We start from the raw sequence: 15,913 nt of genomic DNA, 5'->3' as shown, positions 1-15,913 counted from the left end.
TGATCACCTAGGCTGGTTTCTTGGTCTGCGGTTGTTTGTTTGTTTGATTCATAAGGAATGAAGATCCGGGTAGTTCTTGCCTCTATCTAATGCTGTCCTACAACCCAGTGCTGAGTAAGTCAGCATAGCCTTGGTTTTGGAGGAACCCAGGTGAAGTCCCCTTCTGTGGCAGACCTCCAGCCGTGCAGGACTGAAAGCTGCAGGCAGCAGGGTGGTGGCTGTTTGCCTGATGTTACATTGCACATTTTTACAGTTGCCTAGACTCTGCACTTCTAGGTATAGGTAGCCCTTCTATGTGGGAACTTAGGCTGCAGGACCTGGGCTTTCTCTCTAAGTGTAGACTTTGATTTCAATTTTAGCAAGCATTGGGTGGATAAATATATGCATAATGAAGTTTCATCTCAAATTTTAAGTAAAGCTTTTCTCTCTCTGAAGTCCTGTTACTGTTGCATATCAAGTTACTTAAAGGCAAGAGACTCTGATTACTTAACTGGTGATTTTATAATCTGTCAAATTAATGTGTCGTTCCCCTTCTTTTGTTCACGCTTTAGTCCCAGGAAGAACTGCAGGAATACTGCAGATGCTCTGGGATTACATATGTGGCTCTGGTGTCAGAGAAGGAAGGAAGTCATGTGAAGGTAAGCATGGCACCAGAGGACACTCTATGGTGTTTCAGATTTGTACTGTGTTTTTCTACTTTTTTTTTTAAGGTCATTATTAATATGATATAAATTATACTGAAGTGTAAGTGGAGTTGAGGTAAATGAAATTTGTTTGTTAAGTCATAGAAATGTTGGTCTGAAGAATTTCAACATTTTAAACATTTTTTATCCCTGCATAACACAGTTATTCACAGACCACCTTCCCTCCAGGAAAGTCCAAAAACTAGTGCAAACATTGCTTGACAGTTGCATTGATGGTTTAACATGGAAAAAGGTTTCTTTGATTTCCTTAAATCTACAAAATTAATTAATTGACTTAGCAGTCTTGGCAGTTGGCACTCTTTCATGTTACAAAATAAATACAACTAAAATTTAAATCTAAAACAATCTGTGTAGTTCCAGCAGACAATCAGAATCACATTCTTCACCTCTAAACTCAAATTAGGATGCAAAGACTGGACTGTGTCACAACATGAATGTACTCTGTACTCTGCAGCCTGTGGTTCAGGTACCTTTGGTTTTTTGAAGTTAAAAGTTTTAAAATATTCTGGATCATTAGAGAAAATATCACTGTTTATTGAATAAAGATTCATTCTTTGCCTGAAAAACATACTAACCATTTGACAGATATGGCAAGGACAGCCAATGTGCCTTACTAAAATCTTTTTCACTTCTTATTCACTCTGTTACTCTAACAGCAGTAATTGCAAGAATAAGTAAATCTTTGTGATGACAATGTGATATTTCAGAGTCCTCCACAAGCCTATTATAGTGTTCTTTTAAATATGGCTTTATTGAATCAAAACCAAGAAAGGATGAGGTGAATGGTGTTGTTACTGATTAACCTCTTGCCAATAAAGATGGTGCAGATTCCTAAGTCTTGAATGTTTGAGTTAATTCTTGCAAATTGAAAGGCAAGCCTGATTCTAATATGATTGCTTAACTAAAAATATTAATAATATGGTATTTAAAATTATAAACCTTCAATTTAGAACTTAATTATCACATATTAAATGCAGGAGCCAAGCTAGTTTATGCCTTGGAAATGCAGAATAAATTAGTAGGTGGACTGAAAAAAAATCTAATCAAAGGTTTAATTGGCAGTGATTGATTGGTAATGATAATTGCTTCCTACCTTTGACTCTTTCACCTTTAATGGGTGAAACAATTTGGTTTTGATTAAGTTTGGTAAGTTTATTTGTATGCCATTTTACGAATCAACCATCTTAAGAACCATTGAACTACATAATAGGTGAAATCCTTTGAGAAAGACAGGCAGACGGAGAAAAGGATTTTAGAATCTGACTTACTAGATCACCTGATCCAGAAACTGAAAATGAAAATCGGTGATGAAAGATGTAGCAGGTAAGTAGCATAACGTGTCAATAATGTGAATACTCAAAATCAGAAGTGAATATATGTTTGCATATGCTTAGTTAGACCTTAATTTTATTTGGTAAAGAAATTGCTGAATTTCTTCTGAGAGGGAAAGAAAGCAAAAGGCTTTGTTATAGCATCAAGATTAAGAAAGCAACTGATTTTCCTAGCTGCTACATTCACACATCCATAGTGCCTCATAAATTAAAAGGCCACACAGTTATCTCAAAGCTGCTAGAACAGCAGTAGTGTTTATCTGGCTGCCTGCAAGTCCCTGATACTGAGCAGAAGTCCATTACATTTGTGTACTGTGTAATCAAAGAATCAAAGCAGCAAATCCCTTTCATTCTGAGGCAGTATTGGTATGGAAAAATGAAGATATAACTTGCACTTCTGTATGCTCTGGTGGCACAAGTGAAAGTAACACCTGGCAAAGACCTGAGGTACACAGGAAAACCCATTTACCCTGTCTTCATTGAAATTACTATTTATTGTCACCAGTTGAAGTCAGTAAAGAAATGACAGGAGAGGCTAGTCATGCCTGTGTGCTCAAGCAGTACAGCTGTTATTTACACATAGCCCCCTGTAAGTTCATAATTGTACATGCATTTAGATATCTCTATGTTTGTACATATATATGTGTGCATTGACAGCAGGAATAGACATGCATTAGTCACACAAAGTAGAATTCAGACACTTAACAGATTTGCTATCCATTTTTTCTGACTAGGCTTAACAATAAAGGAAATCATTTAAGCTTGATAATCATTAAGCAGTAGTTTATACAAGCAGCTGATGTCTCTTGCTACCCACCTCTTGTTCTCCCTTTTCTAGCCTCAGCCAGTCTTAGTATTTAACTTTGCAACTAATATGATCCTCAGATGCTTTGTGACAGATCTACTAGAAGCTGTGAAAGAAAATAATTCTTTCAAAGAGTTTACCTTATTTCTAAATCCTGAAAACAAAGTAGAAAAACCCTTGCATGGTACCACTAAACAGAGGAATGCAAACGATTACTGTAAGAGCGTTGGCAAATTTCTCTTTTAATTAATTCCTGAATGTGGAAAGTAAAGGTATCCAAACTAATTATTGAAGGCTTCTTTGAATATGTGTGCTCTTAAGTATAATTACTACCTTTAAACTTTAGTACTATGTCAGCTGTGAGAAACAGATTAAATTTATAATTGAGAGAATACTCTCACAATATATTTTTGTATTAGGATATAAATCACTGTTGCTTGATAGGGAGACATTTTTTTGTATCCATAAGGACCATTGCTTCTACCTTATTTTTTAATGTGAGTTTGTATGGTTTTCTTTTAATTCCTGAATAGAATTGATTCATGAATAATAAATGTGTGCTGGGAAGTATCTGCAAACCTTTTTATCTGTTGGAACTAAGTTTAAGTATCTATGATAATCTGAAACTACTGTCTTACTACAGTATTTCTTTATAATTGTAAATCTGTTTCCTTAACTGTCTTTGTTTATTTTTAGAGAAACCGCAGATAACCTTTCAATACCAAATCAAAAAGGATCATTTACTAACATTTCAGGTATTTAATATCTAGTTACAGAACATACAAACTTTTCCTCTTTCTGCTCAAAAACTATTTTGTAGGAAAATACTACCAAAGGCAAAGTCACAAAATGTTTTATAGCAGAGCTCTGATTAGAGGCACTGCCTCTTAATCTCAGATATTGTTGCAAGTGATTTAACTAAGTGCTTAGACCAATTGACAGAATATTCTCCATACAAGCATTCACTGATAGAGTAATCCAAGAGGGTGGGAAAGCCAAAACTCCCAAGTTTTTTATATCGGAGGAGAAATTAAATGTCATCTTCATGAAAAATAACTACCTGTTAAGAGTATTGAGACATTGACTTACAAGAAAAAATCTACAAATAACATTTTTTCCAAATGAAAATGCCTTTACATTCCTAGCTATGGATCTACATTCCTTATTCTGATAATATAAGTTTGTTTAAAAAGAATAATATTAAGTGCTTACTGTTGGCATTTTGATACTTATTTTATTGAGCACTGATACAGTGTTTGGGGGTGGTGATTTTTAAAGAAACACTTGACTCAGGCACACATTTTCATAATAGGGAGGGAGAGAGGCCATGTTTAGCTTGGGGATTTAGAGTGTGTGTGTGTGTGTGTGACTGAAGAAGTGGAAATTTGTATTTCAAAATAAGCCATTTCAAGTTTTAATTATTGATATTAGACGAAGCTAGGGTTTAGTGTGTTTTGTCAGTAATTCTGCTATGGGACTGAGCATTAAATAGTCACCTCATTCTTATAATGGCTTTTTTTTATATTAAATGCACTGCATTCCTTTGCAGAATTATGCAAGTCATTTGGGACCTTTTCTTAATTTCAGGGAACAGTGATGTAAAATACCAAATTTCTTAGTCTTAACAACCAGTCCTTCAAAGTTGTGAGTGAGTGGTTGAGAATTTGTGTACGTCTCATTATCCTGTCAGATTTTGGAGGTCTGCAGCAGCTTTTTAATCCCTGTACTAGACTGATTTTAGCTTATTGATACTTGTGAATTTTCTGTTTCTTGATACTTGTTCTATAAAGAAACACTATAAACTAAAATGATGTGTTTGGATTTTAGGTGTGTTTGAATCACATGGAACTCTTGTAGTGCCTAATGTTAGTGTTATAGCTCCTGAAAAATTATCTGCCAGTGCCAGGCGTCGTCAAGAAATTCAGGTACACACACATCAAATAAGTATTCAGAAGTGATCATTGGAAGTTAAGCAATGGTAGAATTCATACTTCCATTATCACCTACCTTAAACAAATTCATACTGTTTGTTCTTTATTCATAAAATAGACTAGGAACAACACAAATGGTTGAAGGCAAAGACCACCCTTTTTAACAGTTTGGATGTTAGGAATTTTCTGTGACATCATGGATCAGCTATCATTGTGCACACATATTAGAAATCTTACTTTTCTAGGAACTGTGGTTGTGGAACTTCCCTTTGCTTTTTCTTCCTCCCTAAATGCTGAAGTTAAAAGTTGTTAAATGCTGGTGTTAAAGGTTGTCATGTTTAATCCCAGCCAGCAGCCAAACCCCACACAGCTGGTCTCTCACTCCCTCATTAGTGGGATCAGGGAGAGAATCAGAAGGGAAAAAGTCAGAAAACTCCTGGATTGAGACAAAGACAGTTTAAGAGGGAAAGCAAAAGCTGTGCACACCAGCAAAGCAAAACAAGGAATGAATTCAGTGTTTCCCATGGGCAGGCAGGTGTTCAGCCATCTCCAGGAGAGCAGGGCCCCATCATCTGTGATGGTGAAATGGCAAGACAAACACCATCACTCCAAATGTCCCCCATTCTTCCTTTTTCCCCCAACTTTATGTACTGAGCATGATGTAATACAGTCTGAAATGTCTCTTTGGTCAGCTGGGGTCACCTGTCCTGGCTGTGTCACCTCCCATCCTCTCATGCAGTCCCAACTTCCTCACCAGTGTGGCTGTACAAAAAGCAGAAAAGGCTCTGCGTGTTATCAAAAAAGTTACATTTTTTTTAAAGAAGTCATCTATGCAGCAGTGGGGGAAGATGTTGGAAAATTCTTTCAACTTTAATCCCAGTCTCCTTCCTTTCCTGCTCATCAAGGATTGCTGTGAAATTTTTACTGAAAATTATATTAAGTATTTGTTTAAATATTATGTAGTTCTACATCTTATTAGAAGCAGCCTCTTTTGTTCTCATCTATGCAATATGAAATCAGTGTTCCCAGTTTGTGTTACATCAGCTGTATATTTTACTTTTGCCCATCTTTTGTACCCAGGTACAAACAAGACTTCAGACATTCATTTCTAGCCTGCAACAGAAAACAAGTGAGATTGAGATTTTAGCAGTAAGTATTTTGCAGATGCCTGAATTAATTCTAAATTCTTAATTGCAGTGGATGATGCCATTCCTGTCTGGAACAAACTACTGCCAATTGCCTCACTTTAGTGATAAGCAAATGAATCAAACTTCTGGTTAAATAAGACCATTGGTCTGTTTCTCTGGATACTTGAAAAGTATCTCAAATTGGGTGAATGGGACAGTTGCATGGAATAAAATTTAACAAGCATTTAGTTGTAACTCTTAAACTGTAATTACACCAGCTACTGTAGTAGATGTAATGACTTGTTCCTGCTAGATTTGTACTTCCATTTAAGCCAACATAGCTTTGGTTTGAATATAGCTTTTAGACTTCACTGACCACGTCATAAAGGACTTCAAAATGGTGTATGCTTTTCAGGAAACAGGCCTATTTGCCTGCACCTTTCCATAACAGAATCTGTCACGAATAGTTAAAAAAGTTTTAATAATTTTAAACTAAGTTCCCAGTTTTAGCAGCATGAGTGCTTCTCTGGAAATCAAGAAGTCTGACTCCCTTCAGTATAGCTAATCTCTAGTTGGCAAACTGGTAACAGAGAACTGTAAAGTATTGATTTTTTTGTATTTTTACAGGTTGATCTGCCAAAAGCAACTATCATACACTTCCTATCATTAGAGGTAAGCAATTAAGTATTGTTAGAACTCTTAACTGAACACAATAGATGATAAATTCTGTTCCAAATGAAGTGAAGCATAAAATTTACCCATTCTGGAATTTCTCTTTCAAGTTTGAATTAGGTTTAAAAGGATTTTTTTACCCAGAGAAAAAACTTCTTTGTCAAATGTCCAAGTTACACAAGACAACGTTAAGAAGTCCTAATCCAAAGGTCTAAGGTATTTTTTCCCCAAGAATAGTTATCTAAAATTAAATCTTAACTGCTCTTTTTCAGAAATCAATAAGCATTAATAGCAGTTTCAACAAAGGTGTTTCTTGAGGCTCTTAATGAAGGAGAACCCAAAATACAGAGGCACTTGTTTCAAGTACAGTAGCTGAAATATCCCTTAGTGCAGCCAAGATATAAAGGGGATGTATATTATATCGACTCCTTTAACAGCTCAGGGGCTGGTCAGTGGTGCATGAAAGATGATGACACCAAAGACAAAGCTTTCTTCTTTTCTCCAAGCACTAGTTTGAGAGAGATGGATGCCTCTCCACCCCCAAAAAACACCAAACTCAAGAATGGCATCCTACTGGAAGCGCATTTAGTACCTTTGTACCTTTTATCTGCTGCTCTGAAGCAGCACCTGTCTGGTAATCAAAACCCAGTGAAACATATCAAAACACTTTTAAAATACGTAGTTTATCCAGTCTGTATAAATCATGGAGGTAGTTTATCACCCTTAACTTAAAAACAAAAATTAAATACATATGCACAGGATCAGCTTGCATAATTCACTTCTGATCACCATTACATCACAGCACTGCCAAGCTTTTCATTGCTTATGCCATTTTAGCACTGAAATGTGTTAAGAAACTGATCACTAAATTAACACTTTTTCTTAAAAAAAATCAAGTTGCACATGTTGACATTCATCATGTTTGAAAGCTGTTTAGTTAAAAACATTGATATTACACAATATTCAGAAGGCTGCATCCTACTGGGAGAAGTATTTCCTTCACAAAAGAATATAAGACTAGTATAGTTCCTTGTCAATTTTTTTTTTCTTAGCTTGATGGAGATAGACAAGCCTTTGATGCTACTGTGAGACAACTGGTGTCACGATGGCCCAAGCAGAGATCTTCATATTTACAAGCAATTTGTGATGAAATTTACAGTCTCAAAATGGAAAAGAGGTAAATTTGTTAAGCTCTTATGGGTACATAAACTGCCTCAATTTTTTTCTGTAATTCAAACTAGAAGATAAGCTATTCCTAACTTGTGTTCTGCTTTACCCTCTCTCTGAGGCAAAAAGAAATACTCAGGAAATGTATAGAGTTCTTCAAAACTATAGGACTGGTCACTAACCCTTACTGGTAAAATTCTTCATTTTTCTAAGTCTTTTCAAGAAGCGCTAGACTGTATTGCCAGTTTTATCTCACTTGCTGCTGTGCTAATAAAAATCAATAGCAGTCAACTATGTACACTTAGGAATCCTGCTATACATAGTACATACACTTCTATATATGTAAACATACATGTATGTATAATATACACATGTATACTGCTACATAAAAGCCCTCTTTCCTGATAAGAGGGATGCAGCTGGTGTTTTTAAAACTCCTGAGTACCTTTAATTCCTCCTGCTTTTAAATAGTATGATGGCAGTCAGGCACAGGTGGGAGAGTGCCCAGTTTCATGCAGATATAATGGATAAAAGTAAAGCCCATTTCTAAGCATAAAAATGTTTATATTTAACTCTTAGTCTCCCTGCTGGATTCTGGCAAGGCTGAAAGCCTGGACACATCCAGTTTTAAACCTCAAACTGTCAAATGTTGCATGTACTGGTCCACTTGAAACCTGGGTATTTATGCCTAATTATGGGGTTTATTTAATTTTCATTTTCTTAAATGTTTGTTCCACTTGAAGGTACTAATTAACCTTTAAATAAGACTAAAACTTTGGTTCCTTTTTCTTAGATGCACCAAAATTGTTCCAGGTTTGCTTTTCACTAAGGCAGCTACATATCTCAAGTGAAGCATTTTTTTTCTTCATGAGGCTTGCAAGGCTGTGAGCAACAGAACCAAATAATATTTCATACAATGCTGGGTATGAACGTAGTACAGCCCCTGACTACCTTCCCATCCCATTTGGGGTCTCAGCACTACTTAGCCATAAGCCTTCAGATCACTGAAGTGAAAACTGAACAGGCAAAATCAATGGAAAGAAGAGGGGAAAATTGCAGTCACAGCCAAACTAAAACTTACTGATTTTCTACTAAATCTTTGCCATCTTATTTGTGAGGATTTGTCACAGGAATTGCAGCATTCAAACCTGCAGTTTCAAAATTTTAAAACTCTTTTTTCCCTCCCTCTCTAGGGTTCCTGCACTTATCCTGTACAGTTACCGAGATGAATACAAGGTTTTGTTTTAGTACTTAAAGCATCTTTTATGGGATGCTTCTACAGATGGACAACAGCGTTTGTCAAAAGGCATTTCAGAGAGCTGTAATAATGCAAGACAGGCAACTAGTGTCTTTTTCTGTGTCCAAATTGCATTTCATGTATAATGTTGTCCTGGTTCTGGTGAGGACAGGGTTAATATTTGCTGTAGCTAGGAGGAGGCATGGCCAGGACCCAGAGGTTGATCTGTATCAGCTCACACCATTGCTTCTAGGCCCCTTCCAGGGGGGCATAAGGTGGCACAGGGAGCAAGTGGACTCATTCACCTTTCCTGTACCCTCTGCTACTGGTATTGTTGCTGTTACTGTTTTCTTATTTTATTGCTGTTTCCAGCAAATTCTTACCTCAAGCTGTGCTCTTTACCTTGTGTCCCAGTTCTCCTCTCCAGCCACTGGCAGGGGGAGGGGGTAGTGAGTGGCACATGGATTCACATGGAGCACTAAACTAGAGAATGACATTCCTAAACCATGATAAATACAAAACCAAATGCTTTCAAAATATGGAAGTAATTGTTTTATAGGCAATTAAGGAGCAAGTCTGACTATAGCCAGAGATGGGTATTACCATGTAGTTCTTGCCCCTTATGCTACACAAATCAGCTGTACAGGTGTAAAACTACTTTTTAAAAATAGTTTCAGAATGCCTTTTGTGCAACAGTAGTGCTACAACAGGAAATGTCAGTTCTAGAATTACGAAATAATTAATTACCTTTAAAAAAATTGTTTAAAACATTTTTGTGGAGTTTTTATGTAATAAAAACTGCTGAGCCTTATTGAAACATTTATTACAAGCCTTTTGTGTGTCATTTTTGGTTGGGTTTTTTTAAATCTACTGTTTTAGTTTATGTAAAAAACACGGCAGATTTCAGGCTGAGAGTTATTACAAGCCTGGCTGCCTGTGCTTGTCCTGTCTGTACTTTTGCATTTAAATCAAGCAGCAGCTTCTGCGAGATGAAGACCTGATAAAAGAAAACACTTGTTTCAGACCTAAACCAAAGACTTAAGAAAAACAGTAACCTCCACAACCAAAGTTTTGAACTAACTTTCTTTACCTGAGCTGTCAGATTAAATCTGAAGTTAAAGTCATATCATGATAGAAGTATAGTAATTACCTTCTCAAAGCTAAACTGTAACACAACCCCATCAGGAAGAATGAAGCTGAGAAACTATGATTTACAGCATAGTTGTAACTTTGTATTGTATTTCACATCAAAACACTGGATGAATATGCAGAAATGTTAAGGATTTCTGGAAATACACTAGTGTTTACTCTCCCTCCCCACTTGGTACCTTTTGTTTAAATAACTTACACTTCTTCCTTTCTCTAACTCAGAGGATTGCCAGTTGCAGGCTCATTACCTACTGAATTTGCTGCAAGAAAGGGTAGAAAGAAGGCAAAGTTAAAACATGTAGAGGTAGCTTGCAAGACAAACCAAAAGGCTTCTGAGAACTGTGAAGGTTCTAACAGCAATGCCCAAAGCAGCAGCAGCAGATAGTCCTAAAGGCATAGATAACTGTGCCATTGCTAGCAATTCACCAAGACAAGTCACTTCAGACATTACACCAAATTTATTTCTCATTAAGTTTAATAGGAGCAATTACATATTTACTTTTTACATCTGCTCATATGAAGGAAGAAAAATTCAGATCCCTGAATATACTGAAGGATGATGTTTTTTCAAAAAAACTTAGGTGACATGAGCATTTTTAAGCCATGTCTGAAGGGAACAGGATGCAGAGTCCTACCCTCCCCCCACCCCAAGCCCAGGTCAGAACAGCTGGATCACCATGGAATGAGGGCTTTGCAGGAGCACTGTGCTGGCTGCCTTGGAGATATCTGCACTGCATCATGTAGACATGACCCTCAGATTAAGACAGAAATAGGAAAGCAGCTGTTCCTCATAATATGTTGGCACCTGCTTTCCCTAGAACTACTGAGGCTTATCTACAAAACTGGGCATCTGACACTGAGGCTCCTGCTCCAGTCCTGTTTTGTTTCTGGTAGGGTGCATTTGTCTTCACCCTGTGCTACCCCCCCAGACAGGTTTTACACTGCAGAGTAAACAGCAGCAGTGTGAGTACACTCAGCTGAGTGTAAAGCTATTTCAGTATAATGCTGTACATACTCCTGCCATACAACAACCCAAAGAAAGCACCTTTGCTTTCAGTTTAAACAAAAGTACTGATCACATCCCAGTATCCTGCTGGAAGGAAAGCCAAAGACAAGTGGTAACTCAAAAAGAAATGGACTTTGCTTTGAGCAAGGGTCAAGTCTATTATAGTGATGGTAGCACACTGTCCCATCACTGTGTTGCTTTACTCTTCTTGGCCTTGCTTTTCTTGTCTTTCTTCTTCAAGCCATCCATGTTAGCTCTTAGCAAATTTGAATATGCCTGAAAGAACAATCAGAACCATATAAAAGAACCCCAAATACTTAAATGGCAATGTGCAAGAGGTAACATTTTATCTATTACTAATGGCAAATTATCTGCCTTTTCCCAGAGAAGCATGCTTTTACTTAGGAAAATACTGTTTCTTAACCAATTTACATAGTTAGATAAAATAAAACAGGATCTTTTAAAAACAGATTAAGATAAATGGGTAGTCTAAGTTAGTTTCTGTGCAGTTCAGCATGGAATCAATCTGTTCAGAACCGTCCAGTGCTTCAAACAGACCACTTCTACTACTTAGACAAAAGGAGATTAAAAGGCATACAAAACTTACCATCTGGAATTTATTTACTTCCTTTGAGCTCACCTACAAAAGTAATACTGGAGGTTAACCATGAAAACTATGGCTTCTATTACAGACCAAGTATCAGTACATGTTTAGCCACCAGTTACCATATGGTCTTTTTAGCAGCAGTTGGATCAACTTTTATCACATTCAGTGGTCAATGTGCTGTATTGGTATGTCATGGGACTTCACTAATTTAGAAAACTGAAAACACTCCTTGATTAACAAAACCCTCTACAGGCCATTCATCCCTAAGTCAATGTTTTCAAAAGGGAAGAATGAGAGAAAGCATTCAAAGAAAGGTCTGATTCACTTCTGGAGCCATAAAAATGCTGCAGCTCAGATTCTCAACTATTTCTCAAAGTAACATTTTTTCCTTGTGTCACATGACAGAGCAGAGCTAAAGTCAGCTAAAGCCTTTCCCAATCCCCCATTCAAAGTAAACACACATCAGGTTTTCAACTTTAATATTAGTTAATATTTTCTCAAGTTTCATCTAAAATATGGAGCACTGAATCAAAAACAACAGAGCCACTGATCTTTCTAACAAAAGCTGTCACTTACCACTGTGCTAATTTTCTTCTTTCCATCAGTTGCTCTTAGGAGACACTTATTGTCTGCTGGTTCAAAAGTTTCCACATGGCCTTTGCGTGGAACTGGTTTTGTTCGGCCATCATCTGTATTGAAAACAAATTTTTATTCTTATTTCATTAAAGCCAACAGATGCCTTCTGATGTGAGATGTTAAAAACTGCTCATGAGCAGATCTGTAAAACACCCTGGAATTTCAGACCAACTGAACTAACATTGCAGCCAAATTGCACTTATTCTAGAACCCCAGAAGGATCTGTTCTGTAAACTATATATGCCTGAAAAAATGAAATAATTCCCCACACAATGTGCTGTGTGCCCCGCCTGCTCGAGGAGCAGCACGCTTTAAATGCATGTCACCCTGCTGCCTCCAGGCCAGTAGTGCCAGATAGACAGGAATCAGAGGATTATGAACACACAAAAACATCAGAACTCTCCTTTTACAGAAACTAACGATTTTCCCTTAGTGTTTAACAATCAGAAAGTCCCAGTATCTCCTGCAGTTAGAAATACAGTCTTACTCAAAGATTATTAGTAGTAACAGTACCAGCACTATCAGTCCTACAGCTCATAGATGTAACAGCGGTGCCATCTGCTCCAGCTGACAAGTTCGTCCCTATGACCACTCTTGTCCTCAGATACCCTGGATTACAACTGCATCGCTTAAAATACCCGCTGCCAACGGTCAGATTTATAGGAACACCTCTTTAATCCAGTAACAGACTCAAAACTTACATTTCTTCAGCGTTATGAAAACGCTGCCGGAAGTCCTGCACTTCTGGAAGAGCCTGGTGAGCTCCGTCAGGAACTGCAAGAGAAAGAGGCGCCCGTGGCTGGGAGTCACCACACGAGCTCCGGCCGAGCTCTTATCGCCGCGCAGCCGGGCCCGGCCCGGGCTCTCCCCACACCGCGGGAGGCAGCACCGCGGAAAGTCCAGCTCTCGGCTTTCCCCACGCTGAAACCACACGAAGTCCCAGCCTGGGCGGCCCTGCCCGCGGTCCCGACTCCGAACACGAGCTCTGAGCCCCCGGACCTCTAAACCCCGCCGCTTCTGCCTCGCCGAGACCGAGTCCCCGGGGACCGCGGCGCCCGCTCCACTCCCCTCCCCCGCAGTGCTTCCCACGCCGCCGGGGCGGGCGGGGGCCCGGCTCGCCGCGGGGCTTTGCGGGGCGCCGCTCTCTCCCTCCTTCCTTCCCGCTCCCTCCGGGCGGCACACGGGGCTCGCCCCATTCCCGGCGGCCGCGGCCCCGCACCTGCTCGCTCTCCAGCAGCACCATCCTGCTCCGCTCCGGAAGGGCCGCGTGCGCACGCGCAGCGCGGGCAGCGCCACGTCAGCGGCGCGGGGCGCGAGGGCCCGCGACAGCCCCGCCCCCTGCAGGGCCGGGCCGGGCCGGGTTTAGCGCGATTCCAGCGGCGCCGCCCCTGCAGGGCCGGGTTTAGCGCTATTCCACGGGCTCCGCCCCTGCAGGGCCGGGTTTAGCGCGATTCCAGCGGCCCCGCCCCTGCAGGGCCGGGTTTAGCGCGATTCCACCGGCCCCGCCCGCTACAGGGCCGGGCTCAGCGCGATTCCCGCCGCCCCGCCCCTGCAGGGCCGGGCTCAGCGCGATTCCAGCGGGTCCTCCTCCTGCAGGGCCGGGCTCAGCGCGATTCCCGCCGCCCCGCCCGCTGCCGGTGCTCGGGGAGCGCTGTCCCTGCCCCCCGAGCCGCCGTGCCCGTGGCCAGGCGCCGGGAGTCGCTCGCAGGCTTCACCTGGGCCCGGCCCTCGCCCCAGTGAGGCGGGACTGGGGCACAGGGCCCCGCTGAGCGCGGCTGGCGGTGAAGGGCGGGCTTGGAGAGTAAACGAGCCAGAGCCCTGGATTTGTGCAAGAACAGCAGAGGGGAAAGCTGCGCCTGGCCGGGCCGGCAGAGCGCCTCACACCCCTGGCACTGGAAGCTCCTGAGGGGTGGATTCTGTAACGGGAGTTTTCTGTCAGGCGGTGCAGGAGCCCATAGAATGGCCTAGTGCCTTTTCGTGTCTATCTCTAGGAATATAGATCTATTTGTCCTTCATGGACCTAACAAAAGTGGAAAATAATGCCTTACAGATTAAAAGGAAAAACTACTCTCAGGCTGATAGATGCTCGAGTCCTTGAGGGGTTCATACTATTAATTTATGGGCTCTGTTCTACGCTCCAGACAGAGCTGAAATACCTTCTTGCATTCTCATTCTCATGGCGGGGGTGTTGTTTCGTACATGAAACCACACGTGATAATGAGAAAGCCGAGTCACTCCAAAAGTCCTTTCTAGAGTCCACAATTACCCGCGGTCCTTTTGCAGCTTCAGCGGGAGGCAGTAGAGGGTGCTGTGATTGCACACACAGAAATGAAACTGCCTGGAGCACAAGGAAACAAATACCCAAGAAGCAGGTCGTTGCAACACGGCCATGGTTTATGAAAATCTACCAGGTTATTAAGGTAACTCCATTGTGTTAGAGTCAAGAGAAGTAGAGATCAGCGCTACTTTTCCCACATCGTGGATGGTATCATCCTCCTCATGCTTTTGCACTTGTATTATTTGCAGTTGAGGAGGAAAGATTTCAGTAAAATAAATTCCATTGTTTCTCACGGCATTAAAGACCTCATAAAAAAAGGAGGAATATGTGTTATTGGAGCCTCCTGAAGACAGGCATTCTAAGGGAACTCCATCAGTGCTGTGGTTGAAAGTTTGAATAGGCAAAGCCCTGTGGAAGTGTAGTGAGTGATGGTCCCTACCAGCTTGCAGTCAGTGGGCACAGCAAGGGAAGATGGGTGGATGCATGGAGTCATTGCTGACATGTACTTCCTCTAACCCTGCCTGCTTGCTGGAGAAGTCATAACACACCCCTGACTATGAGAGGTTGTTTTGTCAGAAAGCAGAGTAGGGTTGTGTTTTCAAGAGAGCCCTGAACGTGGACAATGTAAGAGTGTTGCAGGTTTTTATAGGCAACTTGTGAAAGAAGAGGAGAAATGGAAAAACTAGAACAATTGCAACATACTCCCCTTTGGAAACTACCACGGTCACAGGCACTGGAAGGTAGAAGTACATTTCCACTCATGTTTGCCAAAAGAGAAGATGGGTGGTCTCACAGCTGAAACACAGGGACTACAACTCTCACCTGAATTCTATTGACTTCACCAGAGAAGTCTTGTGTTGCCATGAACTGCTCTCCTAACTTCTCTGTGCCACAGCTCTTCATGATAAAGGTGGAGAAACATTATATGTAGTTATTCTCTTAAACCTTTGACACAACAAAAAGCATCAATGCATGTGAGAAGGACGCCAGAGCTTTTTTTCCACTTAATCTCCCCTCTGTGTTAGGTGCTGCCTCTGTTGTTGAGGTGTACCTTTAAGACACTGTGGTCACAGTGGTGCCCATCTTGATGAGCTGAGGTGTCAGAAGCAGTGTAGGTGCCACATCAGAAACTGTACAAAGACACAGGGCATCCACCTCTCCAGGCAGATTCCTTGCAGGAATCTCCGACACTGAAGCTCTGGTTTTGCTGTATCCTGGAAGAAGGGACAAAGAGGCAACTGCTTGAAGAACTCCAGAGAGTTG

General features: G+C 40.7%; 2 protein-coding genes across 4 annotated transcripts in view; one reads left to right on the top strand and one right to left on the bottom strand.

Annotated features, from left to right (window-relative positions):
• EIF2AK4 (eukaryotic translation initiation factor 2 alpha kinase 4) overlaps positions 1-9,797 on the top strand; it is a 36,214-nt gene extending 26,417 nt beyond the window's left edge. The window contains exons 32-40 of one of the 3 annotated variants that reach the window (XM_056492724.1): positions 552-638; positions 1,108-1,170; positions 1,915-2,027; positions 3,537-3,595; positions 4,668-4,765; positions 5,852-5,920; positions 6,526-6,570; positions 7,623-7,747; positions 8,931-9,797. In XM_056492724.1, coding sequence (XP_056348699.1) covers positions 552-638; positions 1,108-1,170; positions 1,915-2,027; positions 3,537-3,595; positions 4,668-4,765; positions 5,852-5,920; positions 6,526-6,570; positions 7,623-7,747; positions 8,931-8,985 — 714 coding nt within the window. In that variant the 3' untranslated portion in view covers positions 8,986-9,797. Of the gene's footprint in view, positions 1-551; positions 639-1,107; positions 1,171-1,914; positions 2,028-3,536; positions 3,596-4,667; positions 4,766-5,851; positions 5,921-6,525; positions 6,571-7,622; positions 7,748-8,930 lie in introns of those variants that run through there. The other 2 variants (XM_056492725.1, XM_056492726.1) reach the window with 2 other exon arrangements.
• Positions 9,798-10,562: 765 nt separating this feature from the next.
• Positions 10,563-13,802, bottom strand: SRP14 (signal recognition particle 14). Its single transcript, XM_056492727.1, has 5 exons — positions 13,592-13,802; positions 13,074-13,146; positions 12,313-12,425; positions 11,737-11,769; positions 10,563-11,405 (listed from the first exon to the last, which is right to left on the bottom strand). The coding sequence occupies exons 1-5, from the start codon at positions 13,613-13,615 to the stop codon at positions 11,316-11,318; spliced, it is 333 nt and encodes a 110-aa protein (XP_056348702.1). The 5' UTR covers positions 13,616-13,802; the 3' UTR covers positions 10,563-11,315.
• Positions 13,803-15,913: the final 2,111 nt, after the last annotated feature.

The sequence above is a fragment of the Oenanthe melanoleuca genome, chromosome 5 (genome assembly GCF_029582105.1).
Source record: "Oenanthe melanoleuca isolate GR-GAL-2019-014 chromosome 5, OMel1.0, whole genome shotgun sequence".
Lineage (NCBI taxonomy): Eukaryota > Metazoa > Chordata > Aves > Passeriformes > Muscicapidae > Oenanthe > Oenanthe melanoleuca.
The sequence above is the reverse complement of the archived record's forward strand: the minus strand, read 5'-3'. Positions and strand labels throughout refer to the sequence as shown.

What these genes read in the sequence shown, in the direction of transcription:
- SRP14 (XM_056492727.1), bottom strand. Translation starts at nt 13,615, where the DNA reads ATGGTGCTGCTGGAGAGCGAGCAG. An exon ending in TGCTGCTGGAGAGCGAGCAG is followed by an intron (nt 13,147 to 13,591) that starts GTGCGGGGCCGC and finishes TTTCTCTTGCAG; the next exon opens with TTCCTGACGGAGCTCACCAG. An exon ending in AGAAGAAAATTAGCACAGTG is followed by an intron (nt 11,770 to 12,312) that starts GTAAGTGACAGC and finishes TTACTTTTGTAG; the next exon opens with GTGAGCTCAAAGGAAGTAAA.